This window comes from Aquarana catesbeiana, linkage group LG01, assembly GCF_042186555.1.
Source record: "Aquarana catesbeiana isolate 2022-GZ linkage group LG01, ASM4218655v1, whole genome shotgun sequence".
Classification (NCBI taxonomy): Eukaryota; Metazoa; Chordata; class Amphibia; order Anura; family Ranidae; genus Aquarana; species Aquarana catesbeiana.
The window spans coordinates 86,842,212-86,864,125 of NC_133324.1; the positions used below are offsets into that span (position 1 = coordinate 86,842,212).

A 21,914-nucleotide genomic window follows, 5' to 3' on the forward strand; every position below is an offset into this window, starting at 1 on the left:
AAACCCAGGACCCAGCATTCACTATATCTGGTCTCTCACAATACAGAGAACATGGAAATGCTATTTTTTTACTAAATATAAACTGCTAAATACCTTTTCTTATCAGCAGTATATAGCAGTCTTGTAACTTCTATCAGTGTCTGGCTGAGCACTGGTTGAAGCTTGTAGGAGGAGTTTTCATTCTCCTCTGACTGTCCTATGAGGTTGCATGACCCCTGTCTGGACAGCGTTGATTGACCCTGTGCTGATCACATGACCCCCCCCCCCCCACCCACTCCGAAGAAAAAAGAAAAAAAAACTATAGCAATGTACACCAAACTGAGCATGTGAAGATTGCCTCCAAGGCTCTGTACAATCAGGAGATGGATTAGGGACAGTGAAAGAAGTGGAGGATCAGGGAAGACAGAACCAAACCTTTTTTACTCAATGTGGAGGTTCAACTGATGTTCTGGTAATTGGTTAGTAACAATTTAATATAATGGGAACTTTCTTTGATATGTGCTGTTAAACTCAAAATAATATGATCATTGAAAAACCCAGTTTTCTTTCACTGTGTATGTCCGAGTATTTTAAAATGGCTAGAAGTATTTATGCACCACAGGCATTTTGTAAGCTTCTTATCATGTTTAATGCTATGATGTTTGATATGATGTTTTTACCATTGTCCCAACACATCTGCATCAAAATGCACGGGGAAAAAAAAGCACACGGGTTTATAACATGAGGACGATTAACGTGTATGTGTGGCCAGAACTTTTTTTTTTTTTCTTTCATGGATCGAGTAGGGAAGGTTTAAAACCCCATCAGGCATTTTTTTTTTCATGTCTTTGTCCTGCTGGGGAGATTTTCCTTTACTTCTTCCTTGGAGTTGCAACAGGAAGTGAGAGAAAATTTTTCTTTAAAGTGAGGGGAATTATTTGTTGCCATCTAAGCATTTGTCCCCATTGAAAGATTTCCCCCTCACTTCTACTAATGGTTCTAAAATGTGGGATTTCATCTAACTTTTTGGCCTTGGGGCAGTGATCACCAGGACAAATAGAGGGGTAACTCACCCCAGCAGGGACAGAGCGAGAAAAATATTTCAGATTGTCTAAACTTCCCCACAACTGAAAGACTTTAATGAGCCCTAAATGTGGCCAGATGTTTCAAGGAGGATCGAATGGCCAAAATATGCTTTCTCTAGCTTTCAGTCACATAGACATGTCATTATATCTAAATGCTGGTAGGTTTTAAATACACGCCTGTCTTTTGCTCTTATTTTTGCAGCAAAGATACACTGTTGAGGGTTTTTTTTTTTTATTTTTATCATTCCAGGTATCTGCATTGGGGTTGGACCCTTCTGGTGCCCGTCTGGTGACAGGAGGTTTGGACTATGAGGTGAAGTTTTGGGATTTTGCTGGGATGGATGCATCTCTACAAGCATTTCGCTCACATCAGCCATGTGACTGGTAAGTGTATCCGTAAAGGAGAACTGTACTCAAATGCTAACCTAAAACTATAGTCTTGCCAAGATGGATGCAAAAAGAGTAGCGCATGGAGTTTGCATTTTCCTCAAAGACATGCTAGTAAATTAATTGACTCCTGTCTAAATTGGCCCTGGTATGTGTGCATGTGAGGTAGGTAGCTTAGATTGTAAGCTGCTTGAGGGCAGAAACGAATATGAATGAGCAATATATGTAAAGTGCTGTGTAAATTGGCCGTGCCAAATAAAAACCTGTAATAAATAGTAGACTGGGTAATGAGTGTACTGGAAGCAGTGTACAAAAAAAAATGAAAATTTAGCAGCTACAAATAATGTAGCTGCTGACATTTTACTATTAGGTCACTTACCTGTCCAGGCACCTCTCCCGGAACACGGCGCAACCCCGATCTCGGTAAAGAGCTGACGACACGGCTCTTTACCCATGTGCTCAGCTGTGTCCAATCACAGCTGATCACATGTAAACAAGGAAATGCCGGTTATCGGCTCTCCTTGTCTCACACTGACAGAGTGTGAGGAGAGGAGAGCCAATCAGCGGCATCTTACTGGGAAGACCTGTACAGGTAATCTGGGGCACTGATCATCAGTGCAGCCCCAACAGTCTCCATCAGTGATGTCAATCTGTGCCCGTCAGTGCTGCCTTTTAAGGCCCATCAGTGCTGCAATTTTAGTGCCGTGCCCATCAGTGCCACCTATCAGTGCTGCCTCATCCGCGCACATCAGTGAAGGAGAAAAATTACTTATCTACATTTTGTGACAGAAACGAAGAAAAACTTTATTTTTTTCACATTTTTTGGCCTTTTTTTCATTTTTTCTTTAAAGCAAAAAATAAAAAACCCAGCAGTTATTAAATACCACCAAAAGAAAGCTATTTGTTTGAAAAAAAAGATAAAAATTTAATTTGGGTACAGTGTTGCATGACCGTTCAATTGTCATTCTAAGTGTGACAACGCTGAAAGCTGAAAATTGGCCTGGGCAGGAAGGGGGTAAAAGTGCCTAGTATTAAAGCAGTTAAAGTGTTATTAATTCAAATTAAAAAAAAAAATAAAAATAAAATAACAAACATGTTTTACTTACCTACTCTGTGCAGTCGATTTTGCACAGAGCAGCCCCGATCCTCCTTTTCTCGGGTCCCCTGTTGGTGCTCCTGGCCCCTCCCTCCCGCCAAGTGCCCCCAGAGCAAACAGATTGCTATGGGGCACCTAAGCAGGCTCGTTCCCGAGCTGCTACTCTGTATTTCCACACACACACACACACACACACACACACACACACACACACACACACACACACACACACACACACAGCCCCGGCTCGGCCCTGCTCCTCTCTCTACTGATTGGCTCACTGGCTGTGATTGACAGCAGTGGGAGCCAATTGGTTCAGCCAATGGTGAGGTTAAGTTCCTGAAGAGCGGAGACTCTCGTGCACATCGCTGGATCGCAATGGGGCTCAGGTAAGTATTGGGAGGTTTGGGGGGACTGTTACACACATACGTTTTTTTTTTACCTTCATGCATAGCTAGTAAGGATGAGGTCAGGCGTGTTCGCAGCCGCACGTGTAGAGCCCGCCAAGAAGTCGGCACTGCGCTAATCACAGGCAGTGAAACGTTTTCCCGATCCGCGGCTGCAGAGATGGGGAAATGTCTCACTGCCTGTGATTAGCGCAGCACAGTGCCGACTTCCTGGTGGGCTCTGCACATGCAGCTGCGGACACGCCTGAGCTCATCCTTGCTACGTATAAGCGTGGGGGCGTTAAAATTTTAGGAAGTCCTGTCTACCAACATAGTTGAAGGAAAGTCACATCTATATGAAACGGGAAGATGTCATAAACGTAAATTACAAAATGTCTTTCTGTAGAAATTATGCAGAACGTTTAGTTCTTTTAATGTGAATGAGCTGATTTTTGTGTGAGAACACCCCTTTTTTTTTTTTGGAATTTGAAGACGTTCTTGATCATTCTAATAAGCGAATAGTCTAATTATCCTGAATTAGCCAAGTCCATTGTACAGTGATTTAGAGAAGGTATCCAAGGCTGCGGGTGGCAGAGTATGTGTAATATTAGCTGGTATAGAGCAATGGTTTAGTGTTCACAGACTGCTATCAATTAGTCTCATGCTGGGGACCTCCCTGTTTGGAATAAGTGATTGATGGAGACAGAAGATTGGAGTTCCATTTATTCATGTGTCCCCTACCACAGCTACTCGCACAGCTAGTGGGATAATAAGGCAATGTAAGGGCTTGTTGTTTATGGCCATGCCGCCATGTATTCGACCCCTTTTCACACTGGGGCGGTTTTCAGGCGCTTTAGCGACAGAAATAGCCTCTGAAAAGCGCCTGAAAACCATTCTTATTCGTTCTTTTTCATTCTTTTCACACTGGGATGGTGCGCTTGCGTGACGTTGCGAAAAGTCCTGCAAGCAGCATTTTTGGGGCGAGCGCTGTAAATAGCACTCCCAAAATGCCCTGCCCATTGCAATATATGCACCTTAAAAGCGCGCAAATCAGGACTTTGTACCTTTTTTTTTTTTTTGTAAAAACCGCCACTGTTATACAAGTTGTACACTCACTACTTTACATTGTAGCAAAGTGTCATTTCTTCAGTGTTGTCACATGAAAAGATATAATAAAAAAAAAGTGTGTGTGTGTGTATATATATATATATATATATATATATATATATATATATATATATATATATATATATATATATATGTGTATATGTATGTGTGTGTGTGTGATATATATATATATATATATATATATATATATATATATATATATATATATATATATATATATATATATATATATATTATGTATGTGTGTGTCTGTGTTTTATTTTATATATATATATATATATAATTTTGTATGAGGTAATACTTTTCATTTATTGATGCAGAAAATATGCAGCTTTGAGGTCTGTTTGACCTGCCGGCCCATCAATATGTTGAAACCACTGGAGGGGGCTCAGTTATAGTGAGTGATTGCATTGAATTGTATAATCTGCAGGCACATTTTTACTTTTTACTTACCAAGAAGTTCACATGGGGATTGGATAGCTCTACAAACAGTATAAAGAACAAATTCCCTGTGCCTGCCCATGCCAGGAAAAGTTTGTGACTGCTCAATCGTTATTTTCTAAGCTTTTTCTCGATTGTTCTGAAACCTGAAATAACAGCGAAAATGTTATAAAACCTGTTCCAGCATTCATAAGGAGCAACATGCCTTACTGGATAGGATATAATATCAGCATAACATTCCCAGCGTGTAATAAAACAGCATTAAACACTTGTATCAACGGACAGCCCTGCCAGCGTCCTCACTTACAGGAATCCTCCAGGCCGGCTCTGCGCTCCATGCCATGCTATTTAAAGCATTCATTTTCAAGAACATTTTGTTTGCTTTACTGCTTTGAAAGTATTGCATACCATTGACTGGCTTGTGTTACTCCAACCAATGGCAGTTTACAATGTGTTATGGTTGTTTATTAATGAAATAATAACATTTCACTCCTGTTAGGTAAGTCATTGACTTGCTGCTTTGACATTCCTCCTTGCGTAATTGATACCTGCCCCCTTTTTTCCCAAGGTTACACATGTCTTGTTAGCTGGGAGGTGTTAAAGTGGACTTGTCATTAAAATTCACACATTACATGAGTCAATGGGGCTCATGTGAGCATTACAAAATCACATTGCTATTTTATGTTGCAAAAAAATAAAAAAAAACCTCTCTACGGACATGGGGAAAATACTGCTGCTTCCTGGCTCTCAGCCTAGGCAGTGTCGATCACATCATCTCTGGTCACCAATCATTTACTATTGTTTTTTCATTTAGCAATGAGCTAAGAGGATCTATTTGGCTGCCCACAGGTACATAGATTGTTACAAACTATATGTAGAGACACAGGTATTAATATACTGAAGGTGAACTTTCAGTTGAAATCCGCTAAATGCATTTAGATGCATTAAAACAAAAGGTGTGCAAAGGCTTACAGTTCAATTTCTGTAGAAAAGTCTGTCCTGCCAGCATGCTGATGAGAAGGACCCTTTTTATCTCTGTGTGTAAGCAGCGGTGTCTCTGAAGAGGTCTGGCAATCCACTTGGCGAGGCAGACCTAAAGCTCTGAAATCAGCAAATCTCATGCGCCCTGCTGATTGGAGACTTCTGTCTATCCATTTGGACCTCTGCAGAGAGACTACTGCTTAAACTGTTATATATAATATAACTTTTTTTTGCACATTTGTTGTCTCCTCCATCTTTTTTTTAACTTTTTTTTTTTTTTTCTAATTACATATTTTATTTTATTAGAATTCTTTTATTAGAATTCAGCTTAACAGTCAACTAAGGACAAAGACACGTGTAAATATATAACATTTAAAGAAGAGGCAAAAAAAGAGGCAAAAATCACTTCCCCTCTTAACATTCAATATATTATAAAGGAGGTAGAATTTGCTCCAACACCCCCCCCCCCCAGTTGAGGGCCCCAACCTCCCTAGCTGCTGTCTCCATCTGACCTAATTTACTGGTTTTAAATTTCACTGATTGATCTGTTCTTTTGGAATTCTCAGTGTATGAAACAACATTAATGGTGGCATCACACTAAGCTGATGTGACACCTGCTTCTGATTTTATAGCATACAAACCTTTAACCACTTTCCAACCGCCCTATAGCAGATATACTGCTATAGGGCAGACATTGTGAGTAGGATCATGTGATCTTGCACTTCCAAAAGCGGGAGTTAATCAGCGGGCATTATGGACTCTATGTCCACTGACACTGGCTGATCACTCGGTACAGAGGTAGAATGGCAGTCAGCCTATGTAAACAAGACAGATTGCTGTTCTATCAGTAGGGAAGATATGGATCCTGTGTTTCTGCAAAGCAGGGACAAGGATCCATGTCTTCCCCTAGTAAAAGCACCTCCCACACAGTACACAAACACTGGCTAGGCACACAGTTAACCCTTTGATCACCCCTGATGTTAATCCCTTTCCAGCCAGTGTCGTGAATATTTTTTAGCACTGATCACTGTATCAGTGTCACTGGTTCCCAAAAAAGTGTCACGTGTCACTTAGTGATTACAAATAGTGGGTAAAACTGCGCTATCCCAAAACATAAATATGGTGACCTTGCAGCGGCAACTTTCCTGTGAGACACACGCAGCAAAAATCAAATCGTCCAAATTAAAGTTGCTCTATATATTAAAAAGAAAAAGGGAAAAAAACAGGACAAACACCCTGAAAAAAAAGAGTCCATAGAGTGATAAGGAATCCAATAATCCCAGGGTGCACTAAACATTCACCCGACTGGTGTGGGAATTCCAGGAGAAACCTTCATCTCATAAAGTGGCCGCTTACCAGCTCCTTGTGACCTCTTATTACGGAGGGCCTTTCCCGCTTGTGGCCCAGCCAAGGCCTTTGTTCATCCAGGGGATTCAAGCTGAAGAACCTCCGGCACTCAGGGAAGAGCCCGATCACATAAAGACCCCAAAAAAAGATAAGGCACTTTAAAAAAAAGTGTGATAAAACACGCATAGATAAGCTGGCCGGCTCAGGGAGGAGCGACATGCTGACGTCACTGCGTTTGCACAGGTCCTGGAAGGACAGGCTGTTGTATCGAGACGGCCGGCTTATCTTTTATCACACTTTTTTGTAAATGCAACCTTTTTTTACATTAATAAAAATGCTAAGGATTTTACACTATGGAAGCCTTATCTTTTTTGGGGTCCTTATGTGATTCAGCTCGTCCTTGAGTGGCGGAGGTTCTTTAGCTTGATTCCCCTGCATGAACAAAGGCCTTGGCTGGGTTAATAGCCACAAGCGGGAAAGGCCTTCCGTAATAGGAGGTCATAAGGAGCTGGTAAGCGGCCACTTCATGAGATGGAGGTTTCTACTGGAATTCACACACTATTCGGGTAATTGTTTAGTTCACCGTGGGATTATTGGATTCCTTATCACTCTATGAACTCTTTTTTTTATTTTATTTTTTTTTCCATGTGTTTTGTTCTGTTGCGTTTGTTTTTTTCCTTTATGTTATGGAGATGAGGAGGGACTCACTAGAAGTCTAGCAGGTAAGAACTAACATAACACTGCTTGATATTTCAGTGCAGCAATGCAAGTGTTGTCAGTTTACTACAGAAAGTTATAAGCTCCCTGTTTTTTTGGCAGGTGATGATCTGTCACACTGAGATGCAATTACGGATGAATAAAGGTTAAAAAAAACAATTTTTTGATACACCGAACTTTAGGAAACAAAATCAGTTATTCATTCATTTACATCCTATATCAATTCTACATGCTGCCATCTGTACCTTTTTATAGTGTGATAATAAGTGTTCTTCTCTCTTCTTCAGTCATCAGATCAAGTCTCTGCAGTACAGCATTACCGGAGATGTCATTCTTGTAGTGGCTGGAAACTCGCAGGCAAAAGTGCTGGACAGAGATGGCTTCCCCGTAATGGAGTGTGTTAAGGGAGACCAATATATTGTGGACATGGCAAACACCAAAGTAAGAGGATTATCTTTTTACAAGACCTTCTATATGAAAGTTTTCGTACTAAACATACAAACCTAAGCAGATTGTCATCAGAGAAAGGTTGAGATAGATGGAAGATGCAATTGAATGAGGACAGAATTTGGTTTGCGTACCTGGATCTTTTATCATTGCTATGGTGGCCCCTATAATATGGGCAATTGGTACCTTTTTCAAATTAACCTTCTTCATCAAATTTGGTAAATGAACAGTCAGACCAGTGTCTTAATTTCCTGCAGAGAAAGAAGATCTCTAATGTTGCCTGATCTGCTGTTTATCACTTAAAGCTGCACCCCGGGCAAACAACTAAACACAATGATGAAGTGCATATATGGGAGCTGTATTTCCTGCCAAAGGATTTGTATTTCTGTTCATCCTGTACTTAGATTTACATAGCTTTGCCACACAGCGCAGCTCAGTCTGGTAGGGTAGGAGACCTAAATTTTCTCTGATGCAATTAAGTAACACTAAAAGTGTATTTCAGCGTCAGTACTAAGCCTAAAACTGCTCGCTTCTCCCTTCTATCTACTATACTCCCTGCCCTGTAAAAAGAAGGTGCATATACTTACCTTTTCAGAGTACTTTTTTCTGGTCACCTGATCTCCCCAGCAGCTGGCTTCAGGGTAGAGGAGAGAGCGCGGACAATGAATGGAATGCCTGGGTGGTGACGTCACCCATAGGCTTACTATGGGGCATCCATTGTCACCTGTCCCTCCTCTTCCCTGAAGCTGGCTGTTAGGGAGGTAGTGTGACCAGACCAGAGTGCCTTGAGAATAGGTAAATAGAAGCATCTTACTTTTATAGGGTAGTATGAACTGGAGTTAGAAGGGGTGTGGGAGCAGGTTTAACCTTAAAGCGGTCATTTTTACCTACAGGTAAGCCTATAATAAGGCTGTCCTGAAGTTAAAAGGAGTATCACCTAAACGTGCACAGTTTGAGATATTCACCCTGAATGCAGCCAGTGACATCCACTGGTGTATGCCCTCAGAAGATCCAACATACCTTGCCGGAACTTCGGAGCTTCTTGCCAAAACCGAGAGCTCCCACACGCATGCGTGGGAGTGACGTCATCACGGCTCTGGCCAATCACATAGCCGGAGTACGCAAACCCAGAAGAAAGACAGAGGGAACATTCCAGCCCTGTCAGCGGTGACATTACATGGCTTTGTTCCAAGGTGAGTATTTCATAATGTGCTATTATGTGATGCATACTAGCACATTATGCCATTGCCTTGCAGGGTTTTTTTTTTTTTTTTTTTTTTTGCAAAATGTGCGTTTTACTACCGCTTTAATTAGTATTAGTTTGGACTTCCAGTTTGAGCTTCATTTACACTGCATGTATTTGCCAGCTGTGCCATGGATCTGTCGTATTTCTGTGGCTGGATTCGCAGGTGTGGCTGCAGATAATTGTGCTGCTCAGCCTGTACACAACAGTGACAGACTGACAGCGGCCACAGCTGTACGTTGGTTTTCGGATGTAAGCATACACGGAGCCATCATCTGTTCCTAACCGCAGGTAATTGCTCCATGGCCGATGACATTGGAATACCTGTACATAGCTGTGGTTGCTGTAAGCCTGGCATTGTGTTGTACAGTCCACAACTATCTGCAACCACTTTGAATGAAGCTGCAGGAATACACTGGATCCTTGCTACAGCTGGCACATAAATTCAGAGGGAATGAGGCATGGCAGGTCTTGTATCTCCCCTGTGACTGGGCAGTGAATAGAGAAGCAGCAGACTAATGAACTCTTCAGCTTGCTCCTTTTTAGCACATGAGCATCACATCTGTTTGGCTCCTTGTGGTTCTTCATTCTTCTCCCAGTTTAGACTCTGCTGTACAAGTTATTGCAAGGGGCTAGTTAGGGCTGGGAGATCTTCCAAAAAAAAAAAAAAAAATCTGAGATTTTCTTAAAAACTCGATTCACGATTAGAATCAAGTTTTTTTTTTTTTTTTTTTTTTTTTTTTTGTTCTTGTTTTTTTTTTAACATTTTGGACACCGCGCCGGTCCTGAGGAGCTGTGGGTAGGAGTTTTTAGGCGAGGCCGAGTCCACGACGTCCGGCCTCGCGGACTAGGCGGAAGCCGCGGCCTCGCCTAAAAATTCCTGCCCGCAGCTCCTCAGGACCGGCACAGTGAAAAAAAAAATCTAAAAAGATTCAAAATTGAAATCGTTTTTTTCCCCAGCCCTAGGGCTAATGCAAATGCAAATTCAGGTAAACCAGATGCATTTAAAAAATACATTTAAAGTGTCACTAAACCCACATAGTAATAAACTATCAATAAATGGTGTATTACATGCTGTTCATACTCACTCAGTCACTATGAGATTTGTTTTCTCTATTCTGAAAAAAAACTGGTTGATCCTGCTGCTCTCTACCTCCATCTTCTGTTCATTTACCTAATTCAGCTAGGGATTTTGCTGTTGTTGTGGCAATTCTGCACATGCTCAGTTTTCAGTGAGTTTCTATGCTGCGCATTTCCTCCCTATCGCATCTGAGCAGCCCGTATTACTATCGAGTCACACATGTGGGCGTATACACAGTGGTAAATGACAACCCACTTCCTCCCTCCCTTCTCCATGTCCACTAACTAGCTAAACACAATGGGGGTGGGATATTACATCTTGACTGATGGAGGCTTCACCTCCCTCCTATTCTAAGAAACAGGCTGATGGGGCGTGACGCAGCCTGTGACTGGCATAAATCTGCCCACACCATGGTATCGCTAAAAAATAATAAAGCTTTATTTTCAAATATATATTTGTATGACAATTTAAAACAGTTTATGGATATTATTTATTTTTACTCTGTATTCCAAAGGCTTTTTTTTTTAATTTATTTCAATTAATGACCAGCAGCAGAGGACTAGAAGCTCCTCCTGCTTATGCTTCCCTGCAGACAGGCTGGGAAATATCTGGGTCATGTGACAGCTGTATAACGATTAGGAAGAAAGTACTTAGATGTTTTTGTTTTTTTTTATTTATTCAAATAATTACAGTACCATCATCCACATATAGAAATAGAAAGAACAATGTAAATTAAATGGTGTGTTTTGTAGTATCACTTTAACCATCCGCCCCATAGTAGATTTACTGCTACAGGGCGACCGTTCTGTGCAGAATCATGTGTCTAAAGGTGTGATTCTGCACTGCCACCGGCGCTGTGCTTCTGCTGTGATTAGTCACAGCAGAAGCTGATCAGCGGGGACCAGCCAGTGGATGTCCGCCAGCACCCGTTGATCGTCGGAAAGAGAGGCTGGACGGAGCTCTGCCTTTATAAACAAGGCAGGGCTCCGTCCTGATGGGGGGAAGTGATGGATTTTCTTTCCCTGCAAGCAGGGAAAAAAAAAAATCTATCACTTCCCTTAGTAAAAGCACCAAACAAAGTACACAAAAACACTGGCTAGGCACACGTTTAACCCTTTGATGATCCTAGATGTTTAACCCTTTCCCAGCCAGTCATTAATACAGTGACAGTGCATAATTTTTTAGCACTCACTGTATTGGTGTCACTGGTTACTACAAAGTGTCTGTCAGTGTTCGATTGTCGGCTGCAATATCACAGTTAAGTTGCTGATCGCTGCCATTACTTGCATAATAAATAAATATTCCAGTATGTATCCGTAGTTTGTAGACACTTTAACGTTTGCGCAAAGCAATCAATATACACTTATTGGGAATTTTTTTTTTTTTTTTTACAAAAAATATGTAGCAGAATAAATATTGGCCTAAATTTATGAAACAAGTGTGATTTTTTTTCAAATGTTTTTATTGGATAGGTTTAATAGGCAGAGAGTAAAAAAACTGGGTTTTTGTTTTTCAAAATTGTCTTTTTTTTTTTTTTTTAATAGCACAAAAAATAAAATGGTGATTAAATACCACCAAAAGAAAGCTCTATTTGTGGGAAAAAAATAACATCAATTTTCTTTGGGTATAGTGTTGCATGACAACGCAATTGTCAGATAAAGTAACCGAGTGCCGTATCGCAAAAAATGTCCTGTTCTGTAGGTCAAGTGGTTAATGATGAGAATTCAGAGGAGCGTTAATTTGTGAATTTCATATCTGTGTGGAGTTCAGCTTTCGGATTGTCAGAAAGCAGTTCTGTACGCTGTTGTTCCATATCAGTGGAATCGGCGCCTGTTAAACAAGAATCTGTAATTTTTATCTTCGTTCTCTGTGGCCCAATCACAGCCTTCAGAGACCTCTAGAAATGTCTTTCTTTTGACAGGTGTCCGGAAGCAAAGAACGATCATTCTCTGCTTTATAAATATGCCCCATTATACATCCTCTGCTCTATATTTACTATAATCTTTCCCAAGGCGCACGTCTGTGTATTTGAGACTGTTCCCCCTGGCTGAGACTTTCATGTCTCCAGGAAGAAGTGATGTGTGGTGGAGGATGATTGATTCTTATGGAAACAAATGGCCTGTATACAAGGGCGATTGCGATGAAAGAGAGGGTGACGCCCTCGTTATGAGGGTGTGCTGAGAGCTACCTGGATGTCAGGTGGTGGGTGAAATGGAGAAGTGGTCACGGTTGCGGTCGTTTAACAAGAAGAGGAAGTTTTGTTAGTGTTAGCACGAGCTGAAGGATTTCATGGCCAGTGGAAAAACATTAGACTTGTTTTGTCTGCCCAGGCTTCGGAGCTTCTATCATTGAATCCTGGAGGGAAAAGAAAAAAAAGTGAACAAGGGTGGAATGGAAATAGTAAGTAAGGAAAGGGAATCCTGCCAGGCCCCATTTGCAAGCTGATCCTTGTCAGAGATTATGGATGGAGGGACAAAGTGCAACAAGTTGGCCTTGCCGAAATGTGTTTCTCTGATTAATTTACTAATCACATAAAGCCAGAGCGACTCTGCATTCCACCAGCCTTACTGGAAAAGGCAGACGTTTTTTCATACATATTTGAAATTTGTTCATTTGGATTAAAACATGTAATGTGAACGTACACTTAATATGAACAAACGTGAAAAACTCTTATGCCCCGTACACATGGTCGGACTTTGTTCGTACATTCCGACAACAAAATCCTAGGATTTTTTCCGACGGATGTTGGCTCAAACTAAACGGGGCAGTGGCCAATAGCTTTCATCTCTTTATTTATTCTGAGCATGCGTGGCACGGATTTGTGTACACACGATCGGAATTTCCGACAACAAAATCCGGATTTTGTTGTCGGAAAATTTTATATCCTGCTCTCAAACTTTGTGTGTCGGAAAATCTGATGGAAAATGTCCGATGGAGCCCACACACGGTCGGAATTTCTGACAACACGCTCCGATCGGACATTTTCCATCGGAAAATCCGACCGTGTGTACAGGGCATAACAGTCGAAATGACAGTGATACCAGGCAAAGGTCTTGTGCCTATTGCCAATGTTTATGCTTGCCACGTCGATCATTGCACTCTGGAACAGATTATTGGATCTTTGTAAATGGTCACCAAATGTTTATGGGATGACATTTTGGTTTTCATAGTATTTTTGTAATCGTAATACATTTCGGCCACAATCGTATAAATTGCACACAGGGCAAAGCAACAGGTTCACTTTCAGCTCACCTCACGTCCGCCAGCCAGGAGCCAGAGAAACATTTGTAGGCGACAAGTTGCTGGAGTTGTAACTAACACAGGACTATGGAGTCTCTAGGGGACAAAGCTGATTTACCTACTGCCATATGTTACATCATAACCAGAAATAATGGGTTTCTCCTTTTTGGCTTCTTAACAGCAGAGTGAAGGAAAAGTAAATTTAAGCTGCTTGGGGATAGGATGATTAAAGCAAACCTGGGAGGGTTATACAAGTGAACTTGCACTATACCTAATTGCCTTTACATCGATCTTCATTGTGTGGGCCTGTCAGGGCTGCCATTAGAAATCATGGAGCCCTTTAAAGACTTCTTTATTGTGTTCTTTCTCCCATTTTCATTGGCTGAGTTATCTACTTGTCCACCCAGTTCCTCTGGTTCCTCCTACCTATTGGTGCACAGTGACACATTGCTCAGCACCATGCCTGGCTGCCCAACCCAAGCAAAGGCTCTACAACCCAAGCTCTGTCATCCCTCCTGGTGACCATGGAAATGGAAGCTGAACCGAACTGTGGATGCTGCACTGGCGCCAAACACAGGTAGCCACGGCCATGCTTGGGCCCACCTGCTGACATAATTGGACCTGCGCCAAATATGGAAGTGCTACCTGTACCCCCCTATTGGCAGTCCTATGGCCTGCCCAGCACTGCACAGATTTTTTGTCCCCACTGGTTCCTCTTCGTAGTACTCCATGGCCCTATTCTTTCCTAGGGGTGAGCTGTATTCTAGTCATCCAGAGAAATATGGCACACTTCTATGAATGCATTGACAGTGGCATGCGTGCGCATTATGAAGAGGAGCCAGTGCAGATGCTTTTACTAGAAAGCCTTTGAGGAGCTGAACAGGTCCAAACAATGAAGAATGTTGAAACTGGGAGGAAAGTAAGTATTTAACTTAGGCACCATGCAAGGGGGTTAGGCAATAAATATAGTACAAGATCTCTAAAAGTTAAGTTTAAGTTAGCAAGCTAGTATAATAGTCAGACAATTCGGACTGCAGTAGCAGCCATGGGTATTTTGCTCATGATAGATTTACCTTGTATGTATCCCTGTGATTCAGGCACAAGAAACTTGACTGTTTATGCCTAGGGTTTTAGAATGCTGAATGGAAATAAGAATAGGCTGGCTTTATAGAGACTTTTTTTTTTTTTTTTTTTTTTTTTTTTTTTTAGAGATTCAATGAAAGTTGAAGCAATGGAAACAGAAAGGGGTCTCCATAAATTGGCTTCAACTAATGGCAAACTGTATACTATCGTTGTTGTTGTATTTTTTTTTTAACTGGTTTTTGTTTTTTTGTTTTTGATTTTTTTACAGGGAGGAGAAGCCTCCATGATTTAACATGTAAATATCCTGTCCCCATGGTGTAGAGCTTGTTTAGTGGGCAAGGGGGAGGGGGTGGGCTCCCATTTATTTGATGTCTATATACCCACGTGTGTGACTCTATAGTCATGTGGCCTGTACACAAAAGAAGGAGGGAATGAACAGCTTAGAAGGAAACTGAAACTGGAGCATGATCAGTGGATATAGAAAAGGCTGGTCTACACAATCTTAGGCTGTAGTGGGGACACAGACAAGGAGGGAAGGGACAGTGAACAGAAAATTAATCCCATAGTGACTGAGTGAGTATTAACCTCATGTACAGAAAGTTTTTAATGATGTGGGTTTAATGACACTTTAATTTAAATTCTATTTTTTTTTTTAAATGAGGCTTACTTGGAAAAAAATAATTTTAAAGTAAGAATAATCTTGTCTATGATTTTTTACTTGCACATAAAAGAAACATTTTGATTTTTTTTTTTTTTGATGGACATCACCTGTGATGAACCTTTATATGAAAAATGCATGATCACATTGTATAGCCAACAGCACTTTCAGCTGAAAACAGACATTTAAAATGGGCAGATGTAATACCTAATTTCTTAATGTTTGCTGCCTGTTATATCAGTTGTTTTAAAAAACCCATTATGGTATTAATTATTTATTCCAGGGACATTGTGCTATGCTTAATGGGGGGTGCTGGCATCCAAAAATTAAAGATGAGTTTCTAACCTGCTCCAATGATGGGTAAGTCTTTTTTTCTTATTATGTGCCCACATGCTATGACATTTTTGTAGGCTTCTAGCAATAGACTCGGCTGCCTATGAGTTTTTTGTGTTTATTGTATCTGTGACTGCTGCAAGCTGTTATAATGGCATTTTGTAGGCACAGCTGGGATTTCTTTACATAGAAATAATATAGACTCCTCAAGGATAGTTATGAAAAAGTTGCCATCATCCCTATACAGCATAAAATAGGAACCTCAAAAACGGGGATTTTTAAGGCAACAAAAAGCAAAAATATTTAAAATTTAGATAAATTTATTGATACAAAATTGGTATTAAAATAAAGAGTAAATAAATCACATGAACAAATACATTGAAAAAAGGACAATAAGATATATTACAAATGTGGCAAAGAAATTCCAACGCGTTTCAAAATAATTAAATTTCTTCTTCAGGGATAAACCTTGCCATCATCTGGAAGGCATAAAGGTAACATGAGTATATGTATATACATATTTACAGTACCAAAAAAAAAAAAAAAAAAAAAAAAAAAAACAACAAGAGAGTGCTTACAGTAATCATGACCGACCCAACGAATTCTCAGTATAGCGACCCCAAACATCCCCCCGTCCGGTTAGTGAAACGTCTTTAATCGTGCAGAAGAGCCCCCAGATATAAAGATCCAAGGAGAGACGCCAAATTCCCCCAAGTGAAAAAACACCTGGGGGGGAGGAGAGTATATGTGCAATCTGGAAAATATATATAAATACGTGTAAATTTATGTATCCTCTATGTAAAACAATCACATTTGCGGAGATCAAAACCAACCTTCTATAAAAAGTGATTTGAAATATCTTCAAGTATAAGGAGTTTATTTTCCATGTGTAAACAAGAAGGAAAGTTTTCCTTCCTAGAAAAGAAAAATGATAAAATGTATCAATTAGTATAGAAAGATCTCTCCTTCTCCAAATTGTATCCACAGTGTAATATGGGTAGAGTATGTCATTCAAAGAGGAAGACAAGATGGTAAGAATTAAAGCTTACTGAGTATAGAGTCCACAAGCAGGTCCAAAAAGGACAGAGATCAGTTCCAGATTGCAGCACCAACCCACAGACTGTCCGTTCTCCTCAAAGGGTAGCAGAGAAATGACGCTGGCGGCTCAGGGGCTCCCGGCCTTCTCCTTAAGAGTCAGTGCACCTGTGACGTTTAACAAACGCGGGACAGTGACGTCACTCCGTCAGAGCGGAAGCGGCGCCACTTCCCCCGCTCCATTAATTGATTCATAGAGAGAGACAAGCCGATCCTCCGCCCTGCCCCTCCCGGAAGTCATCAATGACCGGAAGGGTGCCCCTCCCGGAAGTCATCAATGACCGGAAGGGTGCTGTGGAGGAGACATGCATTGCAGACACTAATAAGAAAAGAACACTCACGTGTCCAGAAATAGAGGCAGGCTGTTACTCACGCTCCGCTCATCACTAGATTTCCAAAAAATGGAGATACATGTACGGACAGGGGCGGGACAATACTGCTGCACAAAAAAAAAAAAAAAAAAAAAAAAAAAAAAAAAAATCTGCAGCAGATTCCAGGGGGTGCGGGAACATCCTCGATCAGATCCACATGTGTATGGGAGCATGTCAAAAGCAGCTCCCAAACCATTGCGGATCGAGCGGAAATATTTATTGTGCAATACATACCCTGGTCTCAAAAAGATAAGAAATATAGAAATAAAATTGTAATAATGAAGAACAATGTAAGTATGAATGATGCATAAAGGTCAATCACTAAAGAATTATTGAATGTAACTGGACAAGTGGGAAAGAGAAAATATACCACGTGTCCAGTACTGGGGCAGAGACTCATTCATAGGAGGAAAAGAAACCCTCAAAGGGGAGAAATATCCTCCATGGGAGAATAAAGGCCCCCGACACAGAGAACTCCATTAAAAGCCAAACAGTGGCATCCAACGGGGCGCCCTTGGATGGCAATGGAAAGAAAGGGGGTCCTTAGACCAAAGTCAGGGCCCCCCCCACTGTGCCGGGTGCACGATATGACCACATTCCCGAATGGGGAGAGGAGGGGCCGCCATCTAAGGAAAACTGTCTCATCATGAAAACCGAAGCAGAAACATTTGTAAAAACAAAAAACAGAAACATAAGAAATAAAGTCATGGACGAAAGAGGGGAGGGCAGGACAAAAGGCTCTCCCCACCAGTCCATGAGTCATTAATATATGAAAAATAACAGTAGAATATTTATAAATCATATATATATATCAAAAAAACCCCAAATAGACATTTATCATTCCGTATATTAATCCTTGGGCTACATGAGTGTGGAAATAAAGAGATCAGAGATAGGGAAATGGAGAAAAGGGGGAAAGAGGTTCAAGCCATAGAGCTAACAAAGGAGGCAGAGAAGATTAAATTCAGTCTGTTTTGCCAGAGCTAAAGCCTTCAAGGAAAGGTCTGAAACTTTCTGCCTCGTTTAGGCCTGGCGGGGTGGTGGCATCAAGATGTCTAATCCAACGCATTTCGCGTTGCAGAAGAGTCTTATTCCAGTCACCCCCTCGCAGGGGAACATGGACACGATCAACCACCGTGAAATTAACAGATGGCATCCTGTATCCATGTCCCCTGGCTACATGTCTGCCGAGGGGGACATACAAGTTTCCAATTTGCATACTCAGCAAATGTTTGCTGACACGCTGTCTGAATTCTTGTCGGGTTTTGCCGATGTAAAAGGCCCCGCATTGACATTGTGCCATATAGACAACCCCTTGGGTCTGGCAATTAGCAAAATGTTTTAGTTGAAACTGCTCCCCATTAGGTAGCAAAAATGAGGTCCTCTTCCTTATCACACTGCAGAAAGAGCAGTTACCACATGGAAAGGTCCCCCATGTTTTGCAGGGGTCCCTTCTTTGGTTCCCCTTATATTCACTTTGAGTGAGTAGATCGGCTAGAGAACCTGCCTTCCGGAAAGTGATTTGAGGTTTTGAGGTTAGCAGACTTCCTAGGATTGGATCATCGGTCAAAATTGGCCAGTATTTCGTGAGAATTTTTCTTATGGTGCTGTGCTCGTTAGAGTAGCGTAAAATGATCCTTGTGGTGTCATCAGATTTGCGGACTTTGGTCCCAAAGATTAAATTGTGTCTATCCAGAATTTTGACACGATTAAAGGCTTTTTTCAAAGAAGATTTGGTATATCCCCTTGAAAGTAATCTTTTACTGAGCTTGTCCGCCTCACTCTGGAAAGTTTCCATTGTGGTACAATTACGCTTCAATCTCAGGAACTGACTAAAGGGTATTGATTTTTTCAACGGTTCCGGTAGCCAGCACACTGTTTAGGAAGGAGACTGCCGGCAATACCCTTTTGCACGCTGACAGTTTCCATCCGGAACCGTTGAAAAAATCAATACCCTTTAGTCAGTTCCTGAGATTGAAGCGTAATTGTACCACAATGGAAACTTTCCAGAGTGAGGCGGACAAGCTCAGTAAAAGATTACTTTCAAGGGGATATACCAAATCTTCTTTGAAAAAAGCCTTTAATCGTGTCAAAATTCTGGATAGACACAATTTAATCTTTGGGACCAAAGTCCGCAAATCTGATGACACCACAAGGATCATTTTACGCTACTCTAACGAGCACAGCACCATAAGAAAAATTCTCACGAAATACTGGCCAATTTTGACCGATGATCCAATCCTAGGAAGTCTGCTAACCTCAAAACCTCAAATCACTTTCCGGAAGGCAGGTTCTCTAGCCGATCTACTCACTCAAAGTGAATATAAGGGGAACCAAAGAAGGGACCCCTGCAAAACATGGGGGACCTTTCCATGTGGTAACTGCTCTTTCTGCAGTGTGATAAGGAAGAGGACCTCATTTTTGCTACCTAATGGGGAGCAGTTTCAACTAAAACATTTTGCTAATTGCCAGACCCAAGGGGTTGTCTATATGGCACAATGTCAATGCGGGGCCTTTTACATCGGCAAAACCCGACAAGAATTCAGACAGCGTGTCAGCAAACATTTGCTGAGTATGCAAATTGGAAACTTGTATGTCCCCCTCGGCAGACATGTAGCCAGGGGACATGGATACAGGATGCCATCTGTTAATTTCACGGTGGTTGATCGTGTCCATGTTCCCCTGCGAGGGGGTGACTGGAATAAGACTCTTCTGCAACGCGAAATGCGTTGGATTAGACATCTTGATGCCACCACCCCGCCAGGCCTAAACGAGGCAGAAAGTTTCAGACCTTTCCTTGAAGGCTTTAGCTCTGGCAAAACAGACTGAATTTAATCTTCTCTGCCTCCTTTGTTAGCTCTATGGCTTGAACCTCTTTCCCCCTTTTCTCCATTTCCCTATCTCTGATCTCTTTATTTCCACACTCATGTAGCCCAAGGATTAATATACGGAATGATAAATGTCTATTTGGGGTTTTTTTGATATATATATATGATTTATAAATATTCTACTGTTATTTTTCATATATTAATGACTCATGGACTGGTGGGGAGAGCCTTTTGTCCTGCCCTCCCCTCTTTCGTCCATGACTTTATTTCTTATGTTTCTGTTTTTTGTTTTTACAAATGTTTCTGCTTCGGTTTTCATGATGAGACAGTTTTCCTTAGATGGCGGCCCCTCCTCTCCCCATTCGGGAATGTGGTCATATCGTGCACCCGGCACAGTGGGGGGGGCCCTGACTTTGGTCTAAGGACCCCCTTTCTTTCCATTGCCATCCAAGGGCGCCCCGTTGGATGCCACTGTTTGGCTTTTAATGGAGTTCTCTGTGTCGGGGGCCTTTATTCTCCCATGGAGGATATTTCTCCCCTTTGAGGGTTTCTTTTCCTCCTATGAATGAGTCTCTGCCCCAGTACTGGACACGTGGTATATTTTCTCTTTCCCACTTGTCCAGTTACATTCAATAATTCTTTAGTGATTGACCTTTATGCATCATTCATACTTACATTGTTCTTCATTATTACAATTTTATTTCTATATTTCTTATCTTTTTGAGACCAGGGTATGTATTGCACAATAAATATTTCCGCTCGATCCGCAATGGTTTGGGAGCTGCTTTTGACATGCTCCCATACACATGTGGATCTGATCGAGGATGTTCCCGCACCCCCTGGAATCTGCTGCAGATTTTTTTTTTTTTTTTTTTTTTTTTTTTTTTTTTTGTGCAGCAGTATTGTCCCGCCCCTGTCCGTACATGTATCTCCATTTTTTGGAAATCTAGTGATGAGCGGAGCGTGAGTAACAGCCTGCCTCTATTTCTGGACACGTGAGTGTTCTTTTCTTATTAGTGTCTGCAATGCATGTCTCCTCCACAGCACCCTTCCGGTCATTGATGACTTCCGGGAGGGGCACCCTTCCGGTCATTGATGACTTCCGGGAGGGGCAGGGCGGAGGATCGGCTTGTCTCTCTCTATGAATCAATTAATGGAGCGGGGGAAGTGGCGCCGCTTCCGCTCTGACGGAGTGACGTCACTGTCCCGCGTTTGTTAAACGTCACAGGTGCACTGACTCTTAAGGAGAAGGCCGGGAGCCCCTGAGCCGCCAGCGTCATTTCTCTGCTACCCTTTGAGGAGAACGGACAGTCTGTGGGTTGGTGCTGCAATCTGGAACTGATCTCTGTCCTTTTTGGACCTGCTTGTGGACTCTATACTCAGTAAGCTTTAATTCTTACCATCTTGTCTTCCTCTTTGAATGACATACTCTACCCATATTACACTGTGGATACAATTTGGAGAAGGAGAGATCTTTCTATACTAATTGATACATTTTATCATTTTTCTTTTCTAGGAAGGAAAACTTTCCTTCTTGTTTACACATGGAAAATAAACTCCTTATACTTGAAGATATTTCAAATCACTTTTTATAGAAGGTTGGTTTTGATCTCCGCAAATGTGATTGTTTTACATAGAGGATACATAAATTTACACGTATTTATATATATTTTCCAGATTGCACATATACTCTCCTCCCCCCCAGGTGTTTTTTCACTTGGGGGAATTTGGCGTCTCTCCTTGGATCTTTATATCTGGGGGCTCTTCTGCACGATTAAAGACGTTTCACTAACCGGACGGGGGGATGTTTGGGGTCGCTATACTGAGAATTCGTTGGGTCGGTCATGATTACTGTAAGCACTCTCTTGTTGTTTTTTTTTTTTTTTTTTTTTTTTTTTTTTTTTTTGGTACTGTAAATATGTATATACATATACTCATGTTACCTTTATGCCTTCCAGATGATGGCAAGGTTTATCCCTGAAGAAGAA

The 21,914-nt window shown here is 41.4% G+C and overlaps 1 protein-coding gene across 1 annotated transcript in view; it reads left to right on the forward strand.

Annotated features, from left to right (window-relative positions):
- Positions 1 to 21,914, forward strand: part of WDR70 (WD repeat domain 70) — a 455,634-nt gene that overhangs the window by 81,655 nt on the left and 352,065 nt on the right. The window contains exons 7-9 of the mRNA XM_073621458.1: positions 1,315 to 1,448; positions 7,835 to 7,988; positions 15,583 to 15,659. Coding sequence (XP_073477559.1) covers positions 1,315 to 1,448; positions 7,835 to 7,988; positions 15,583 to 15,659 — 365 coding nt within the window. The remainder of the gene's footprint in view (positions 1 to 1,314; positions 1,449 to 7,834; positions 7,989 to 15,582; positions 15,660 to 21,914) is intronic.